Source organism: Medicago sativa, chromosome 3 (genome assembly GCF_051527215.1).
Source record: "Medicago sativa cultivar Bolivia chromosome 3, Bolivia_mono, whole genome shotgun sequence".
In the NCBI taxonomy this organism is placed as follows: Eukaryota; Viridiplantae; Streptophyta; class Magnoliopsida; order Fabales; family Fabaceae; genus Medicago; species Medicago sativa.
In genome coordinates this window covers 73,832,273-73,853,002 of record NC_140751.1, presented here as the reverse complement: position 1 = coordinate 73,853,002, position 20,730 = coordinate 73,832,273, and the positions used below count along the sequence as shown (strand labels likewise).

At 32.7% G+C, this 20,730-nt stretch overlaps 2 protein-coding genes, 1 long non-coding RNA gene and 2 other non-coding genes across 7 annotated transcripts; 1 reads left to right on the top strand and 4 right to left on the bottom strand.

The window, feature by feature from the left end:
* Positions 1-652: 652 nt before the first annotated feature.
* LOC146940067 (uncharacterized) lies at positions 653-2,950 on the top strand. The gene is made up of 2 exons (XM_085753654.1): positions 653-1,743; positions 2,227-2,950. Exons 1-2 carry the CDS (start codon positions 1,020-1,022, stop codon positions 2,862-2,864), a joined length of 1,362 nt encoding a protein of 453 aa, XP_085609780.1. The 5' UTR covers positions 653-1,019; the 3' UTR covers positions 2,865-2,950.
* Positions 2,951-6,653: 3,703 nt separating this feature from the next.
* Positions 6,654-10,553, bottom strand: LOC146940065 (Pentatricopeptide repeat (PPR-like) superfamily protein). Of its 2 annotated transcripts, XM_085753652.1 has the most exons (3): positions 7,415-10,553; positions 7,131-7,218; positions 6,654-6,928 (listed from the first exon to the last, which is right to left on the bottom strand). In XM_085753652.1, exon 1 carries the CDS (start codon positions 10,210-10,212, stop codon positions 8,143-8,145), a length of 2,070 nt encoding a protein of 689 aa, XP_085609778.1. In that variant the 5' UTR covers positions 10,213-10,553; the 3' UTR covers positions 6,654-6,928; positions 7,131-7,218; positions 7,415-8,142. The 2 variants fall into 2 exon arrangements, with proteins under 2 accessions (XP_085609778.1, XP_085609779.1); XM_085753653.1 differs by lacking the exon at positions 6,654-6,928 and having other exon boundaries at positions 7,072-7,204; positions 7,415-10,254.
* On the bottom strand, positions 10,452-10,538 carry LOC146940066 (small nucleolar RNA snoR114). The gene has a single exon (XR_015033864.1). It is a non-coding gene; the product is annotated as a small nucleolar RNA snoR114 (small nucleolar RNA).
* Positions 10,548-10,618, bottom strand: TRNAG-GCC (transfer RNA glycine (anticodon GCC)). The gene has a single exon. It is a non-coding gene; the product is annotated as a tRNA-Gly (tRNA).
* Positions 10,619-19,006: 8,388 nt separating this feature from the next.
* On the bottom strand, positions 19,007-20,478 carry LOC146940063 (uncharacterized). Of its 2 annotated transcripts, none has more exons than XR_015031881.1 (4): positions 20,226-20,478; positions 19,910-20,083; positions 19,737-19,824; positions 19,007-19,529 (listed from the first exon to the last, which is right to left on the bottom strand). It is a non-coding gene; the product is annotated as an uncharacterized LOC146940063 (long non-coding RNA). The 2 variants fall into 2 exon arrangements; XR_015031880.1 differs by having other exon boundaries at positions 19,007-19,559; positions 20,226-20,470.
* Positions 20,479-20,730: the final 252 nt, after the last annotated feature.

Below are 20,730 nucleotides of genomic sequence, written 5' to 3'. Positions count from 1 at the left end.
TGTTTGCTAAACTATTTTTAAAATTACAGTTTTGGAAACTGTTTTGAATTTTTTAGTTTTGGGGACTAAAAAACTAAAACATGTAAAAGGATAACTATTGTGAAAAGATGACTTGTATATTTCAAAAACTGAAAACAAAAACTATTTCAAACAAGCCCTAATTTTCCAGTTTTGTGAACCGACTCAACCCAACCTATGTATATAGCCTAGCAGTTGTAGTTTCCATTGTTATACACCCCTTAAATCAGCAAATAAATACGTCCCAAACTCCATGCAAGAGTCCTAGAATTTTTGTCCGATACCTTATGGTTTATATGCTTCATCTCTTCATACTCAAGCTAAATCATAACTACCTAGCTGAGCTATTCACAAAACAAAACAGAACAAAACAAAAAAGTTCAAATTAGTGTCCTATGCATTTGGAAACTGAAACTCAATTTGACAAAGCCTATATTACTCCCTCCAAAACAAAAACAAAAAGTTCAAATTAGTAGTAGTAATAAACAAAAAGAAGTGTATTAATTACATCAAATTCAAGTTACTTTACACATTGTGTGAGAATTAGGAAAACTCATGTGGTAATTGAGATTGTCAGTGTGATATTCACAAAATGTTACTATACTATATAGCAAAACAGAATACAGAGGGAGACACGGCATAAAAAGGCGTGGGGGACCTTAGGCCATGTCACTTTACTTTTCCCACAAAAATGACAAAAGAAAAAAACAATAGGACTCTTCAATCTAGAGAAATATCAACGGTGTTAGATACTCATCATAGAGTCTTATATCTTCCCTAGAGAAAAACTACAAGTTTCTGAAAGATTAAAATACTAGTACTAGTACTAATAAACAAAGTGCTAGGAAGTAACAACCATAAAGAGCCTCCACTCACACTCCCAACTCCCAATAAACCTAAAACAAGAATCATACCATACCATATTCTAGTTTTCTACTATAGATAGATATTTCTGCTATTGCTATGATTTCCATGTTATAGAAACACCATTTTTTTTTACAATGAGCAAATCAAAAATCCAAAGAAAGGTTACCATTACAAATCATATAAGCCAAAAGGAAAACCAAAAGCCACAAAAAACAGAGAAACAACCCTCTTGGGCGGTGGTAAGAGACTTTTTGGCTTGTAAGAATGTTCAAATCCAACAACAACAGCAGAAGGAAGCAAAACAGCTACAACAACAACCTCAACCTGTACCAGAACAAAAACAGCCAAAGAAAAAACAAGAACAAAGGAAGCTGAAAGAAGAAAGAGTCTCAGAAGATACCAACAAGAAATGCAAGAAGATGAAATGTTCAGGTTCACTCTGCAACAACACTGGAATGACAATGGCAAAACCAGAAACAACAACAGCAGCAACAACAACAAGAACAACTACAGATATTCACAAGAAAAAGGTTTCACTTGGTGGATGCAAAAACAACTTGGCTTCTAGTTCAAGCAGATCCATGAAAGCTCCTTTGAATGAACTCAACGGAAGAACTGTGTCAGCCTCTTCTTCGTCTTCACTTTCAGCAGCATCTTCTAACTCTTCTGGAGCTGGTTCTTTCAGGGGAATGCAGTTTAGGAGACTCTCCGGTTGTTACGAGTGTCGAATGGTTGTTGACCCTGTTCTTGGTTTCACTAGAGACTCTTCTCTAAGAAGCTCCATTTGTTCTTGTCCTGATTGTGGTGAGATTATGAAAACTGAAAGCCTTGAACTTCATCAAGCTGTCAAACATGCAGGTATTTCTAATCTACATGTGCCACCTATAATCTTTAGTTTCAATAATTTTAACTTGACATAGCCAAAGTATCTGAGACTGAGCTGAGACTAATTCCTCGAGATAATGACATTTATTATCTCACCAAATGTAACTAATTTCTTAAGATACTAGTATCCATTTTAATGGATACCGATAATCTTAACTTAAGACTATCGGTATTTTAAGAAATTAGTTACGTCCTAACTCTCAGTTGGGGAGATAATGAACCTCGGTGTCTTCAATACATATATGTAAGAGTTGAACTAATTTCTGAAGACACTGAGAGTTATTCTCTCGACTAAGAGTTAGGACATAATTGATTTCTTGGATACATTAATGGACCGGTTCTCGCTTGTGTTACATTGTGTTTGTCTTTAGTTCGAAAAATACCAATGTACCATAATTGAATATACTTAAGTGTTTAATTATCTTTCATTTTATTTTTTCCTTATGCATATATTAGTTTCTGAGCTGGGTCCAGAAGATACAAGCAAGAACATAGTTGAAATAATATTCCATTCAAGCTGGCTAAAGAAGCAATCTCCAGTCTGCAAAATCGACCGCATCCTTAAAGTCCACAACACACAGAAAACCATAACCAAATTCGAAGAGTACAGAGACTCAATCAAAGCAAAAGCAACAAATCTCTCAAAAAAACACCCCCGCTGCATAGCAGACGGAAACGAGTTACTAAGGTTTCATTGCACAACCTTTGTTTGTTCTTTAGGTCTAAACGGCTCCTCAAATCTCTGCAACTCAACATCACAATGCAATGTGTGCGGCATAATAAAACACGGGTTTAAGTTGAATGGTAGCGATGGGATATTGACGACAGCAACGAGTGGTAAAGCACACGACAAAGCTAGTAGTGTTTTGGACCTTTCAGGTTGTGAGAGTGGTGATGAGAAGAGGGCAATGTTGGTTTGTAGGGTGATAGCAGGGAGAGTGAAGAAGAACATGGAAGGTGGTAGTAATGTTATGGAAGAGTATGATTCGGTTAGTGCTGGTGATGCTGGGGCTTATTCTAATTTGGATGAGTTGTATGTGAATAATCCTAGAGCTATTTTACCTTGCTTTGTTGTAATCTATAGAGGCTTTTGATAATGTGTATTGATGGTTTTTTGTTGGATTAGGGGACGAAATTTCTTTGCAATGTCACTTGATGGTGTTTTTAGTTCTTTTCTTAATTAATCGTGTCCTCTAGCTAAATTTAGTTCACTGGCGTTTTTTAGGGGAAGTAGTAGAACTGCATTTATGTATGTATTGGTGATATCACACTATCACTCCCACTAAAATCAATGGAAAGAGTACTTAAACTAGGATTGTATATGTATATTAAGGCGATCATTTACCTCATAATTAATATATGAAGCAGTAGCTGAAAGTTTTGTTTCCATTCAAACAATGGATGGGTCATATATTTATGTCGGAAATTCAACCTGGATTTGGTCTTCCTCTAACCGCCTTATATTGTGGCATTTGCGTTGTCTCCATTGCAACTTCGAACACCTTCATTGTGTTCGATGTTGGGTGGGTTTAGTCACGCATTGTCCAGAGATAAGACATGTGTGGTGTGGTGTTTATAATACTTGAGAAGCTCTTACCTTACAAGTTGATTTTATAAGGTTGAATTACGTCCAGATAAACTCAATATTCTAAGGATCTATTTATATTCTCTAGATAAAACTAGAGTATAGTTAACTATTTGATATAAATTATAATATAACACCCTTAACATCTAAAATGGGTTTCCCACTTTACAATAAACAGATAAAAAATTCTTTAAAAAAAATAAAAATAAATAAACACATCAAAAATATGTATGTATCCCCTTATGAGTGTAGTAAGAGAGCTACTCAGCAAAGACCTTTAGTTTAATATATTTGAGAGCTAATTTAGGAAACTATAAAAATAATAAATATAAACTCTTAGAATATAGGCCGAGTCTAACTCAATATTACAAAATCGACTTATGAAGATTACCTCTCGCTTATAAACTCATGTTCAACCATATCTCTCGAGCTCTTAGCACATACAATCTATAATCATAATGTAATGTACATAAATAATAGGGGAAATTACACTTACCTCCCCTGAAGTTTTTTCTAATGACACAAACATTAAATATGACAATTCCATTAAAAAAAAAAGTGACTTAGATAAATTACCTACTATATCAGTATATGTTCATAGTTAACTAATGTACTATCCTACAAAAAACTAATGTAGGGGTTTAATTAAGAAATGCTACTCACCTACCTCAAGATCTCGCGTGTGATCTAGATTTGTGTGGTGTGTTTCCATGGAATCCGGAACAAGTCATAACTCTAGTTGACTCTTGTTTTGTACTCATTGTATACATGTAACCCAAAGTTGAGAGCAACTAAGCATATGGGTTTAACAAGAGAATTATGGGGAATGATATAAAAACACAAGTTTTCACACATAACATAAAGTATGTTAAGAAAACAAAGCACTTATAATTGTTTTCTTAACACACAAACAAAAGTGTTAGCATCAATAAGAAGCCACATCAGCATTTATATTGCCCCCATTAAGCACTTCATGATAGCTAACTAAATAAGGCGGGAAAAGTGAGTGGGAAAAAGTCATTTTGGCGTGGAAGTTACGCGGTAAATTTTTAGACTGTGCAACTTCTTGCTTATTATATTGAAAACTGTGAAGGAATCACAACTTGGCATGCCATGGTTGTGACTTGTGAAGATGGAAACAAAATGAAAAGTTACTTCGGTAGGAAGTCAGAACAAAGTATGAGTGGAAGAGTAAGGTAGTGTGGGTGCAATGATTGAAATAGATATAAACGAACGAAGCATGAGAAATGAGAGTGAAAATTCCATGGAAGAAACTGTCACTAGCATGGATGAGATGGTGACGTTGCACAACAATGGCTTGGCCTTCATCCTTATGCAGGCATGCAGCTAATAGTGATGATAATGTAAATGTGGGGTTCACCATTACCCTTCATGGTAGTGGGACCTACCCATGTCCTAATGTTGCCTCCTCTTCATGATGCGTCTCATCTAGAGAAATATGGTTTGAACTTTTGGGGCAAGACGTTTATTCCTAGGACCACTTTAGTATATTGATAGAACCACATTGTGTCACTACAATTTTAAGAAAAAAATGTTAACATGTGCCATAAGATCACATGTGATAGAACCATGGTGATTAGTTAAATTCATTGTGATTCTAAACATACACTTTGTTTGTGTGTGGTTTTCTATATTATACATTGCAATTCCAAACATTCAATAAGTCTTCCACTTAAGATCTTATGTCATCTCAATTTGGGATAATTTTAACAATAGAGATTGCTTCATGTTGTTGTATACACACATGGCTTGCTTTTCCTAATTTAGGTGCCCCCAACCATGCTTTAAAATAATAAAGTAGTCATTTAACTTGTTACTAACAGCATGGTTTGGAAAGAACAAAGAAATATTCATGAATACAGTTCCATTCAAGGCTAAGCCTAATACATAACGTCAAAATCCCTGCAAAAGTGACCCCCACTTTTTCTTTAAACTTTTCGTACAAATGCAATGACTGTCAAGTACAGAAACATAATGATGAAAACCATAACAAAAGATCTGTGGTATTGAAAAATGGTTGCATATAACACGAGGAGCGGTGTTTTATCACTGTTTTTCTCTGACAGTGTAATCGAAATTCCCTTCTGATGGAATCATAATAGAATAAAAGTGGTAGACATTTAGGAATTTGTGATCACCCCATCACAATTCAGTGCTACCTAGTGGAGGCTCAACCTCTTATTAACCCTGGCTTATGATGGAATCAGAAAAAGCAAAACAAAACTGGATAATGTTGGTCCATGGTAGGCATGATATTAAGTGCATGTTTAGTGTTACGCTGAGTTTGCTGAAATCACGGTGATCTGCCGTGATTTCAATATATCCACTGTGATATCAAACGTACACTAAGTTGGGTCCTCTAGCCCATTTTCATACCCATAATTGGAAGGAAAAAAAAAATACTTGTACCCCTATTCATACTCGTGTCGGTAGCAACTTCAATATTATTATAGGTAAGATACCTAAGTTATTTGTACATGCACACGTACACGTTATCTTTATTTTAACTATAATAAATCAATAAATAACAAAATCATTGTGACTCATTCCAAAAAACATTCAATTCAAATATTTTCAAAACCAATTTGTAAAATACTCCCTCCGTTTCAAAATGAGTGTCGCTTTAGCCAAAAAAATTTGTTTCAAAATGAGTGTCGCTTTCAGTTTCCAATGCAATAATAACTTTTTCTTTTCAATTGTACTGTACCCTCCAATTAATACTCTGCACACGACTTCTAAAGTATTACTTTTAAAACTAACCAATAGTTAATAAGGATAATCTGGTAAAATAATCATTCTCTTTCTCTTAATCACTGCATTTCTTAATATGTGTGTAAACACCTAAAACAACACTCATTTTGAAACGGAGGGAGTATTATCATGAGAATCGTTACTTTTTTTGGAGCCAAAACAAAAAATGGCAGTCCACATAACCGCCCAATATTTCTCAAATTCAGCATTCAATTGAGCTTAGTCTGCCACTGCTTCAAATAGAGATTTATTTCACAAACTAAGTTAGTAATACTTTCGTTGTGCTCCCCTGCAGCAGGGAAAACAACTGTGAAAGGAGAGAGGAAATTGAGAAAAAATATGGGACAACTCCCTTACACTGCACACGTGGTGGCCATTAAAATGAGGAAAGGAGGAAGAGAGAGATAGAGTTAGCTGCAAAGACTGCATACCAGTTATCAGAGGATCCGAGTCCTAAATGGGTACATACTAGTTATCCGACTAAAATTTTCCAATCTACTACAAACTGAATTTACGATTTTCACTACCTGTTATGGGAACATTTATACAAATGCTCTCTTATTTTCAAATAAATAAAACAAACAAGGTGTGACACAAATACTAGATACTTGAGTTCCTTAATCATATGCTAAATCGCTTTTATAAATATATTTGTTAAGACGATTCACCGCCAAAAGGCGAAACAAATTATAAAATACACCATTCTCACCACATGCTTATCAGAATGAAACTTTTCAAAGAAAAGCTGAGAATGTCAACCTGCTTGACCAGGCTAAAAGATGAGCTGAGACCTGATAAATTCTGCAAACAACAATGAGTACAGCATCGAGTTTTCAGAAAGCATAGGTTTGTTTAATTGCAATATACTAGTGAGCAAAAAGAGAATACAAAAAGTTACGAACATATGGCGCTAATTAGCAATTAAAACAACAAAAAGGTTTAAAGTGCAGACCAAGTTAGAGTTCATGTGTGAATGGAATTGCATAAGGCACCAAAATCTCACCTCCCAATGTCTTTTTGGCGTGGTTCCTTTGGTGCTACAAATTGTAGACTTGACATGTGTTTAACAATTTGTGGCTGCAAAAATAGACCTGTAACCATTTAATAAAGATTATCACAAAGAGGTCTTTTTTTTAAGTTTACAAAAAGATGTTAATAGAACAAGTATGTGGTATATGGTGAATCGTGAAGTGGTTACTATGAAACTGAGCTGCAGACTGCTTAATTAAAATAAGATGTTGTAAATCATAGGTGGCATAAAACTATTGAAAGTACAATTGAATTTACCTCTTAAACTTTTGTCGGGTTATGCAATCATTGATGTGTGAAACTGAAACCTCGTGGCAATAGCAGGCATGTATTACAAGCTTTTCAGATTGAACTACTACATTCAGATGGAACAAGTGTATCAAGCAAATTTTAAGCCCTTTCATGTGCATCATGAAACAAATTGCATTCCATGTGGACTAGCATTATCTGCAAGACCAGCAATGACGTTGTTCCAAGATACAGGATCTGGTTCCAGTATTGGATAAATCAGTTTCATCAGACCACCAATCAAACCTTGTATAGCATGTCCCGATATGAAGGGCTTCCATGAAGTAGAACCTTTACATGGGATTTCAAAGAAAACTGAAAATTCATTTGATCATTGTCCAGTAGGGAGGAAGTCATCATATTCAAAACAATATAAAAAAATGTATGTGTGAAACCTTATGGCAATAGCAACCAGGCATTACAATTTACAATGCACAAGCCTATCAGATTGAACTGCTGCATTCATTGCACTTAACCTTATGTTCTACAGTGTGTATCTTCCATCTTAAAGTTGTTTAGAATTTGATTCTTCTGTACTTTAACCTTCTAATTGAACTTTTGCCATTACCAAAACATGAAGAATGCCTTTCAGAATTCAGGGTTCTATCATATGACATTCCTTATAAGCTAGAATAATCAGTGACTCATCTGGAAATGTCTTATGTATGAGGGTTAAGCTATGCGCCAAACCAGCATCCTCAACTTGAGATCTCAATCCAGCTTTTCCCAGCTCCTTTTTTGCCGATTTTTTTAACAGTTTCTCTGATTTTGCTTACAGTATCCCACATTTCAAGAGCTGCATAAACATTTGACAGCATTATGTATACAGAAACATCTTCTGGTGAGGTAACAAGGAGATGCTCGGCAACAATATTTGCAAGATGTCTGTTCTTGTAAGTTCCACAGGCACCAAGCAAGGAAGACCATATAGTTTTGTCGGGTTTATAAGGCATTTCACTAATCAATTTTAATGCTTCTTCAAAACGTCCTGCTTGACCAAGTATATCGACCATACAATTGTAATGTTCTGGGCAAGGTATCAATCCATGATTTGTTTCAATAGAATTAAACACATCCCATGCCTCTTCAACTAGGCCAGCATGCCTACAAGCAGTGAGAACACCTAGAATGGTGATTTTATTTGGCTTTGTACCAGATTCTATCATCTTCTGCAGAAGACTTATTGCTTCATCTGCTCTTCCATTTTGTGCACATCCCACGATAATACTTGTCCAACTCATGGTATCAATTTCCGAAAGACAACCAAACAAAGATAAGGCATCCTCGATCTCACCACATTTTGCATACATATCAATCAGAGCAGTTGTAATTACTCCCTCTGATTCATACCCCTTCTTAAGACATAAAGAATGAACTTGCTTGCCATGTTGATGAGATGCCAAACTTGAGCAAGCTTTTAGCACAATTGAAATAACAAAATGATCAATCTGAAGACCCAAATGAATCATATCCATGAAAAGGGAAAAAGCTAACTTATCTGAACCGAATCTAGCACAACCAGTAATCAAACTCGACCAAGCCACAACATCTTTATCTGGTAACCTCTCAAACAATCTTAACGCATTGTTAATACTGCCCTGTTTTGCATATAGATCAATGAGAATGCTCCCAACAACACAATCTAACTCATAGCCGCTAGTGATGACCAATCCATGCACTTGAGATGCCAAACTCAAGTTATCAAAGTCGATGCAGATCTTTAAAATAATACTGAAGGTATAAAAATCAAAACGTACACCAAAATGATGCATGTGAGAAATCATATTGAGAGCCTCAACATAATCTCCATTGGCAACATACCCAGAAAGCATAGAATTCCAAAGTGCCAAGCTTTCAGAAACCAAAGAGTTCTTGAAGTATTGATCAAAAATCTTCTTTGCTTCACCCAATAACTTGCAATTCGAATACATATCAATCAACGCTGATATACAATAACAGCTAGACTCAAACCCGGATTTAATAATATAACAATGAATCTGTCTCCCTAACATTAACTCATCACTGCAACCGCAAGCTTTGAGCACACTTGGGAATGTGAATTCATCCATTTTAAGGCCCTTTGCATGCATCACAGAAACAAATTGCAACGCACGTGAACTAGCATTATCTACAAGGCCAGCAATGATGCTGTTCCAAGATACAATATCTGGTTCCGGCATTTTATTGAACAGTTTCATCGCATCATCAATCAAACCTTGTTTTGCATACCCCAAAATGAGTGTGTTCCATGAAGTAGCATTTTTATGTGGAATTTCACAGAAAACCCGTCGAGCATCCCTCAAGCTCCCACATTTAACATACATATCCAAAAGGGCATTCATCAAAACAGTATCAACATCTAACTTCGATTGAAATATATGATAATGAACCATCTTTCCCAATTCAACATTTCCCACAAGACCGCACGCTTTGAGGACCGCAGAGTACAAGAATTGATTCGGCTGTTCAATTTTTGATCCAATCATCTCATTGTAGAGACTAAGAGCTTCATGGGGCATGCCGGAATTAGTGAATGCAGAGACCATTGTAGTCCAAGAAACTATGTTCCTGTGAGGCATTTCGTCGAACAGGTTACGTGCATCATTGAAACTACAACATTTTGCATAAACTGAGATCATGTTGTTTAAGATAAAAATGTGATTACAATAGCCGGATTTAATTATGTGAGAATGGAGTGATTTTGCATTTTTAATTGATTTAAAGCGAATGCAGCAACGTAAAGCGATTTGGATATGGTTTAAATCCATTGTTAACACATTATGTGTTGGATTAGCGAACTATGAGCATTGAAACACTAAAGACTAGTTCATGTATCAAATTAAATTAAAGTTTTTCAAGTCAAATTACGTAGCAAAAACAAAATCTAGTGAAAAAAGAGGGAAGAAAAAAAAACAAAAAAGGAAAGCTCAGATAGTTTTTCAAGTCAAATTACGTGCAAAAACAAAATCTAGTGAAAAAAGAGGGAAGAAAAAAAAACAAAAAAGGAAAGCTCAGATGTGCCAGTTTTCGCAACCGAAGTAGCGTCAGTGATGAAAACCCATCACCACATTTGACACAAATTTCATCACAGCTCACAAACAATTGCACCAGCCGGGAATCGAACCCGGGTCTGTACCGTGGCAGGGTAATATTCTACCACTAGACCACTGGTGCTTTGATGCTAAATGAATCCACGTTTAGATAAATATAGCGATTATATATTTGATGTCCGTTGATATGAACATTTTTTTCCATTATACTAGTTTATAAAAGGGTTAATTGAGTAAACCGTCCCTCTAAATATATAACATATTATTTTAGTCCCTCTAAAATATTCATTAAGTTTTTGGTTCCTCCAAAATTTTCCATCCATGAAGTTAGTCCTTACTATTTAGTCAATTTATGTCTAATCTTCATATTTTTTAATGAAATTTTCAAGAAATGGTTAAAAAAAAATTATATTTTTTTCAACAAAAGATAAATTTAATATGAATTTTTTAGGACAAATAACATAAAAATTCGTATTTAATATGTTTAGTTAAAAAATTCTAATTTTTTTAGGAGAGATTGTCATAATATTCTACCGATTTCAAGAAAATTTCATTAACAAATATGATGTTTAGATATGAGTTGACTAAAAAGTATGGACTAATTCCATAGATGGAAAGCTTTAGAGGGACCAGAAACCTAAGGAATATTTTAAGAGGAATAAAATTAAATGTTGATATATTTAGTGGGATCATTTACTTATTTAACCCTTTATAAAATCAACTTTTTTAAAAAGAGTTTTTTTTTTTAACGTTTTGTAAAGTTAAGGGGACAAAAAAGAGTTTTTTTTGGACCAAAATCACAAATTTTGCAAAGTTAGCAATTAAAAGTGCATTTAAGTCTTTTTATTAATATTATAAAGACACAGTAAAATAATATGTTTAATGCGAAACATAAGAAATAGTAAAAACATTATTTCAAAAAAAAAAAATAGTAAAAACATATATCATGTCAAACTAATAAGTATTCGGATTCGAATCCTGCTATGAGAATGCAACAATATAAAATCTATTGAGAGAAAGTTTTGACATCCATTAATACGGTTCTACCCGACTGACTAGAGAAATTAGTCTCTATAGTTGTGCGCATAAGATATCTGCTTCAACACAAAAAAGTATTTCCAAACATATCTAATAATATTTTACAGTAGTACTTTGATAAGTTTGAATATAAACACTCCTAAAAAAACTATGTTCATTATTTCCTCAAATGCATCATCTCTAGCTATCATTGTATCTTTTCTTCATCACATATTGACTCACTTGAAAAACCCATCATCTTTATATATATATATATATATATATATATATATATATATATATATATATATATATATATATATATATATATATATATATATATATATATATATATATATAGTTGTGACAAAACAAACCTACCCTGGTAAGTATTTGATCCAAATAAATATATATACAATGGCAAAATTAAATTGAAAAAACAACATGTTTGCAATCTTCAATCCATTTGCACAAATGCTTGTTCATATAACGATCTTAACACTGCCTCTAAAATAGTGAACAAAATTTCACATACCAATGAGATTTGAAACTTTATCCGTACAAGCTCATCTTTCCTTTGGATCTAACAACGACAGGGCAGCATGCTTATCATATAGTGTGTATGTGTTGCTTAATTGGAGAACCAATTACCAAACCAAAGAGCAGTAGTACTATTCGATCTCGATGGTTAACCTTGAAAATCCATCATGTCACGTTTATCATATTCAAATCTCAATGCTTAATTGCTTAGCATAGTATCAAATTATTTTATGTCCTTGGTTATCTTTACGAACGTGCTTGCAATTTGACACTAATGTAAATCTTATAGCTGTTACTTATTTAGTGAGTAGTGACCACTGACCAGTGCCTCCAATCAAGTGAAAATAACCCAATTAAGGATTGAAGATAACATACAATTTAATGGAAGAAAAGTTGATGTGTGTATTGCAAGCACCAAAGTCAAAGTGGGGTATTTCCTAGCTTTTTGAATAATAATAATAGTAATAATCTTTTGCTTTTTTATTGGCCCATAATGGATGTAATCCGAGTCAGAAATGAAAGCAAGAAGGCAAGTGACCTTCTCATGCATCCATATGGTATGGAAGGTGGGGAAATAACTAAGAACCTACATATTTGATCTGCTTAAAGTAAAGATATATTATGCTATCATTAGTGCCATCACCATCAAGATCAAGTTTCATCAGATAGAAAATGACGATCCAATCTTTGATATTTTCTTTTATAAACTTAAACTTAGAAAAAAATAGTGTTAGTAATTGTTTTATGATAACTATCGTTATAACTTACAATATACTTCCTCAAAAAAAAAAACTTACAATATACTTTTTTTTTCTTCATAATTGGATCGCCATTATTCAAGATACAGAAAACCTAACAGCTTCAGCTTGGCCGTCCCTATGAAATAGGAGGCTCGGCTATCTATTTAAAATAGGCCCTCAATAAAATAAAAACGCAATTTTTTTGTGTAGCTAAGCTTTATTAAAAAATCAGAAGGGATTCTAAACATGAAACGAAATACAAAAAATTTAAGCGAAAGAGATGTAGAATTTACTAACGGCGTCGTTTGGATTTGTCACTTATCCGTTGTGGGAAAGGGAAAAACGAATGGTTTATGTGAAAAAGAAATGATTGTTGTGATTCTTTCAATGAAATAGGTTTTCAAATTAACTACTTAAGTGATTATACAAATTGGGGGTGGTTTGATGGTACCATATTTATGTCCAGATAGGAGAACTAAAGTCTAAAAAAAACTCAAACGTGTAAAGAAGTAACACATATTTTTTATGTAAGTGGGGGTGGGTATTAGAGTTAATTTTTTTTTTAGGCTCATAGCTTTTGGAGGCCCGGCTTGATTGAGCACCTTGCACTCCCTCAAGGTCAGGCCTGTTTACGGACTAAGTTCTCATATTATGTTTACTGCAAGTACAATAATTAAAGCACTTAGGAGGTACCAATAATGTCACTTGAGTGTCTTAGCTTAATACTTTAAACTTTAGAGATCAATTATTCACGATAACTATCTACTAAATAAATCATGATTAATAGATTTTTCACCCTCATAGAAATCATTAATCATTTAGAACCAAACAAAAATGAAATAATTAATCACTATAATATTCATGTTCAATAACTCCGTCGTAATACAATGGTTGGTCTATTCATAAGGATTTGACTCATACACCCAAGAGTGTTATGAGTTCAAATCTAGTGGAAAAGAAGAGAAAATCATCAACAAATAAAATATAAATATTTCTATCCTTACTTTTCAAACCCCGAACTCTTTCTTTTTTCTCATGACCTTTTTTTTTTTGAAAGATTCCTGGTGACCTATTATAGTAGTGTATAAAAAAGGCCACGAGGAATCTTCAACTTCAAGTGTAAAAAATGCACACACATATGTAATCTTATACTACCTCCGTCCCGTTTTATCTGAGCCAGTTTGATTTTTCACACTGATTAAGAAAAATGTATAAATAAAGGGGAAAGTGGAATATATTGTATTGGGAATGATGAAAGTAGTATTAATTAGAGTTATATTGTATTGGGAATGATGAAAGTTGTATTGAAAATTGAAATGACTCAGTTATTTTGGGACACTTTTTTTTAGAAAATGGATCAGATATTCCGGGACGGAAGGAGTAGTAGTGTTATAGTGCATAGTATTTAAATTCTTTTGGGGTAAAGTAGTAGTGTTATTCAGGGACTGAACTAGAAGAGGGACCATCGGAGGACACAGTCCCTCTCAAAAAATCTATAATTATGTTATACTAGTATGTATTATTACTATATTTTTTTGTCCCTGTATTTATTTTTTGTGAAATTTTATGTTTTTTAGGGGTACTTTATATGATGTTATACAATTGCCTTTTTTCACTCAACATATTGGTTCATAAACACTTAAGTTTCTAGGTTTAATTGCACTACTACTTAACTTAAATCCTTAAAAGTGAAAAAGAAAGTGGAGTTTCGTTTGCAATTGACAAAAGAATCATAATTCTTAACTATCCTTTTTATTTAATATATCTTTCGCTTAAAACAAACGACAAAATCATATATCTATAATCACAATACCTTGACTAATAATACTTAAATAGTTAAAATATTCAAAGTATCTACCATAAATACTTAAAGCGGATTGCTACAATAGACCACCTCATTTTATGAAGGTCTATTTTAGCAACCAACACCTTTTCCTTTGGACATAAATATCCCTATTTTTGTTTTTTGAAAAAGTTAAAACTAAAGGACATAAACATAATTGACAAAGTTTGTTTTTCATTTTGGTTTTTTTTTTTCTTCCTACAATTCCTTGTCCTCTCTCTCTCTCTCTCTCTCTCTCTCTCTCTCTCTCTCTGTTATCCTGGTTCAATTCATACAGGCTCAATTCCATTCCATCAAACCATGATTCACCCACTTGGATAATGGTAAATTATAGTTGAATCCCAAACAATCAATATTCAATAACCAGCCACTAGCAATTTTCTTTGATATCATACCACATCTGGCAAATAAAACACCTCCACCACTACCGGTTTAAATATTATCTCCACAAGCCTTGAATACACAAATCTGCACAGTTCCACTCTCTCCAGATCAAATCGAGTAAAACTCTTCTCAATTTAAAACTAGCTGCATCCAAAAAAAATTGACAGTACAAAACACTGATTGAAGAAAGTCACGTTTTTTAGGAAAAGAAGAAGGCCGCGATTCTGAGCAAAGGTGGAGTAAGGCAACGACAGCACCGACTGAAACAATGATCCAGTTTTGCAAGGTTTCAACGTGAAAGTGGTGAAAGAAGAGAGAGATCGAAGAGACAATAAAAGAAATTAAAAAAGAAAAATAAAAACTCTACTTTATGCGTAAATTACTTATATGTCCTTTAGTTTTAACTTTTTCAAAAAGAAAAAATAGGGATATTTATGTCCAAAGGAAAAGGTGCTAGTTGCTAAAATAGACCTTCATAAAATGAGGTGGGTCTATTGTAGCAAACTCCATACTTAAATAGTTCTGATACAAAATTTAAATTATTTAATTCCCAAATTTTGTTCGATTACGAAATTTTTAAGTTAAATATAAAACTAAGATGAACATTTGGTTTATAGTTAATCTCCGTCTATACATATTTTTATCTTTGAAAAGATGACTAAGGAAAGCTTTAACATAAAGTTAATTAATCCAATCAACGAATCTTGTTGTATGTTTGAACTTTAAGAAGAATGGGATAAGACTGTTTCTTTTTCCACCCTATGAGGTTCTCCCGCGTCTTATGCAGTTTAGATTTTAAAATCTGAACCGCATAAAAGCCTCATAAAACCTCCAAAAACACATTGAAATATTTTGGATTTGAAAATCCGAATAAAACGCACGAGAAACTCATGGGATGGGAAAAATAATGACCATGGATAATGCCTAAATTTGAAGTTCAAAAAATGATCCAACAATTTATGAGGTAAGGGCCTAACGGGTTGGTAGAGTTGGGTCACTCTGAAAATCAAATCTGATATAATGCCCATGTCAAGATCATTTCTTTCTCTTTATCTTCCTTTATACAGTCTCTTTTTTGACCAAAAGATGAGGATATCACACCTAACCTAAGTCCTCATGATGGAAATGAAATCTTCCATACTTGACGATGCAATAAGAGTTAGGGTGTGTTTGATATGTTAAAAGATAAATACTACACATCATAGGATTGAACAACATGTACACCATAAGGTAGAAAGTCATATGCAGGGCCGTCTTAACAAATCCGTAGGCCCGGTTTTAGTTTTTAAAGGATGTAAAAAAAAAATTAAATTTTAGGCCCCAAAAAAAAAACATTAAAGAAAATTATTACAAAAAAAATACTCAAAGCAAGACTTGAACCCATGACCGGGTGTGGTTATGGTGCATAAGGAGATCCTTATGCACCGTGCATAATTGCTTTCTACACCCAACATAATTCCTTTCTACACCTCAAGTGAAAGCTTAATTCTAATAAGTAGAGGTGTCAATAGAGCCCCAAATTTCAAAGCCCACTTAAAAAAGCTCACACCAAGCCCACTAAATTAAAGCCTCATATTATAATTTTTTTCTTAACAATTTATTTATGCAAAATAGTTTATTCGAAATAGTTTATTTATGCAAAACAACTTATTAGAATGATTTTTTAAGAACCGCTTATTCAAAACAACTTATTTATGCAAAACAGCTTATTCCAATCTCATTTTAAAAAGCAACTTATTCAAAACAGCTTATTTATGCAAAACAGCTTATTCGAAACAACTTATTAGGATCACTTTTTTTAAAACCGCTTATTCAAAACAACTTATTTATGCAAAACAACTTATTTGTGCAAAACAGCTTGTTTATACAAAACAGCTTATTCCGATTTCATTTTAAAAAACAACTTATACAAAACAACTTATTTATGCAAAACAACATATTTATGCAAAACAACTTATTCAAAACAGCTTATTTATGCAAAACAGCTTATTCGAAACAACTTATTTATACAAAACAGCTTATTTGTGCAAAACAGCTTATTTATACAAAACAGCTTATTTCGATTTCATTTTAAAAAACAACTTATTCAAAACAACTTATTTATGCAAAACAACATATTTATGCAAAACAACTTATTCAAAACAGCTTATTTATGCAAAACAGCTTTTTCGAAACAACTTATTTACACAAAATAGCTTATTTGTGCAAAACAGCTTATTCAAAACAACTTATTTATACAAAACAACTAATTTGTGCGAAACAGCTTATTCAAAACAGCTTATTTATACAAAACAACTTATTCTGATTTCATTTTAAAAAACAACTTATTCAAAACAACTTATTTATGCAAAACAACATATTTATGCAAAACAACTTATTCAAAACAGCTTATTCGAAACAACTTATTTATACAAAATAGCTTATTTGTGCAAAACAGCTTATTCAAAACAACTTATTTATACAAAACAGCTTATTCCGATTTCATTTTAAAAAACAACTTATTCAAAACAACTTATATATGCAAAACAACATATTTATGCAAAACAACTTATTCAAAACAGCTTATTTATGCAAAACAGCTTATTCGAAACAACTTATTTATACAAAATAGCTTATTTGTGCAAAACAGCTTATTCAAAACAACCTATTTATACAAAACAACTTATTTGTGCAAAACAGCTTATTCAAAACAGCTTATTTATACAAAACAACTTATTCCGATTTCATTTTAAAAAACAACTTATTTATGCAAAACAACATATTTATGCAAAAACAACTTATTCAAAACAGCTTATTTATGCAAAACAGCTTATTCGAAACAACTTATTTATACAAAATAGCTTATTTGTGCAAAACAGCTTATTCAAAACAACTTATTTATACAAAACAGCTTATTTGTGCAAAACAGCTTATTCAAAACAGCTTATTTATACAAAACAGCTTATTCGAAACAACTTATTTATATAAAATAGCTTATTTGTGCAAAATAGCTTATTCAAAACAACTTATTTATACAAAACAGCTTGTTTGTGCAAAACAGCTATTTTGCACAAAATAAGTTGTTTTGAATAAGCTTTTTATGAGTTAGAGAGAGAAATGAGTATGGATTATGAGTTTCTTTACTGGAACGTTGTTTAACATGTTATACACTGAAATTATTACTACAACCATAATTATGGTTTAATGGTTTTGATAATCATGTATGTGAAACCAAGATAAATGTGTAATGATTTTTAACGAAATTATTATTGTTAGATGGTTTTGAATAATGATTAAGATGTTATACACTGAAATTATTACTGAAACCATAATTATGGTTTAATGGTTTTGATAGTCTTCTATGAGAAACCAAAATAATTGTCTAATGGTTTTGCTATGGCTATGGTTTCTGTGAGTTGGTTTCAAAACCATTTTGCTGTGGAAATGGTTTCCGTGAGTTGTACTCCAAAACCATTTTGCAGTGAAAATGGTTTCCTTGAGTTGTACTCCAAAACCATTTTGCAGTGAAAATGGTTTCCGTGAGTTAGACTCCAAAACCATTTTGCAGTGAAAATGGTTTCCGTGAGTAATGCTAACACCAGATCCGAACCGGATTGATCATAAACAACACAATTCATCACAACATTCTCAATAATTCATCAAATCCGAATTTCAGCTTATACCAACAGATTTCACATCGAATCATTTCCCAATTCCAGTGAAAATGGTTTTGTAATAAAAAAATTGTGATAAACATTTAAATCATTATTAAGTAACCACTTAATAGTACACACTTATAACCTAATGTGAATTAATCAATAAGTAACCACTTTTTTGTAAAGCCTCGTCATCTCTCTTTTATTTCTTACGTTGTAAAACGAATTTCTGACTTTGTCTAAATATAATCGCGCTTTAATGGTTTTAATAGACTTGTATGTGAAAGAAAAATAATTGTCAAATGCTAAATAAAATAAAAGAATAGTGAAAATTATCATTGACAAATGATTTTAAATAAAAACTATTACTGAAACCATAAGTGTGGTTTAATGGTTTTGATAGTGTTCTACACGAAACCAAACTAATTGTTTAATGGTTTTGCTATGGGTATGGTTTCTGTGAGTTGTACTCCAAAACCATTTTGCTGTGGAAATGGTTTATGTGAGTTGTACTCCAAAACCATTAGATGTACTTAATGGTTTTCTTTGATCCAACATGGTGCATATCACAATCAAAAATAAAAAACATATGGAATTTTCTAACCATAACAGAACATTTTCAAAACCATCAGATTCAGGCACCAACTTTGAATTCTTAGCAACAGAATCACAATTCTCAGAAAAATTCCCAATTTGATTTCGACAATTTCTCAAACCAAGTCCATCATCAATTTTCCCAAATTCAAATCAATCCCTAATCCCTCCAACTCATTACTCCCAATTCTTCTCCTCTTCAACGTCGTCCTTTCACAATCAACGTCGTCCTTTTTCTTCCAAAAATCAAGAATGCAAAGGAACTTGAAAATCTCCAGCAAACTTCATCACCAAACCAATCAAACCCATCATCTATATGTAACCAAAATTGAAAATCATAGCAAGATTCGAATTCAAACACAAAATCATCGGTAGTAACAGTTGACAAATTCCTGAAAGGATGCGAACTGAGAATTGAACCAAAACAAGTGAATGAAATAAAAGTGAAGAAAATATGAATTTCAATCAAAACAGAACACAGTAACATACCTTTGATTTTCTCAATGCGTCTCTTGATTTCTTGTGAACAAGCTTCACAATACATGTGAACTTTCAGAATCACTATCATAACCTTAGGCTGCACCATATAATAAAATAAAAATGATAAAAATGATCCATCACAGATTCAGATAAATTTAAAAAGAAAAAAATAATTAATTAACCTCTTCAGCTTTCTTTTCTTCCTCTAGCATAGGTTTCTCTTTCTCTTCATTTTTTTTCTCTTGTTCTGAAGGTGGTTTTGGGATCGGAGAAAGAAGCTCAACTTGTCTATGACTCTTCCTTTGAACTCTTTCAAGAACCTTCAATGGATCCGCTTTTTCTCCTTTAACAACAACCTTTTGAGATTTCCAATCAGTAACCACATCTTCATAATTATAAATCTACACGATTTCACGCATAGCGTTCCGCAATTCAAAATTGAAATCTCTACAAATTCACAATCACGCAAACTTGTCACGAATTACAATACACACATACCTCAGAAGAATAGGGATGATCTGCAATTCCGTTTGGGATCGGCGACCTAGGAATCGAATAAGCTGTTTGTGCAAAATAGCTTATTTTGTGCAAAATAGCTTATTTTGTGCAAAATAGCTTATTTTGTGCAAAATAGCTTATTTTGTGCAAAATAGCTTATTTTGTGCAAAATAGCTGTTTTGCACAAATAAGCTGTTTTGTATAAATAAGTTGTTTTGAATAAGCTGTTTTGCACAAATAAGCTATTTTGTATAAATAAGTTGTTTCGAATAAGCAGTTTTGTATAAATAAGCTGTTTTGAATAAGCTGTTTTGCACAAATACACTGTTTTGTATAAATAAGTTGTTTCGAATAAGCTGTTTTGCATAAATAAACTATTTTGAATAAGTTGTTTTGCATAAATATGTTGTTTTGTATAAATAAGCTGTTTTGAATAAGCTGTTTTGTATAAATAAGCTGTTTTGAATAAGCTGTTTTGCACAAATAAGCTGTTTTGTATAAATAA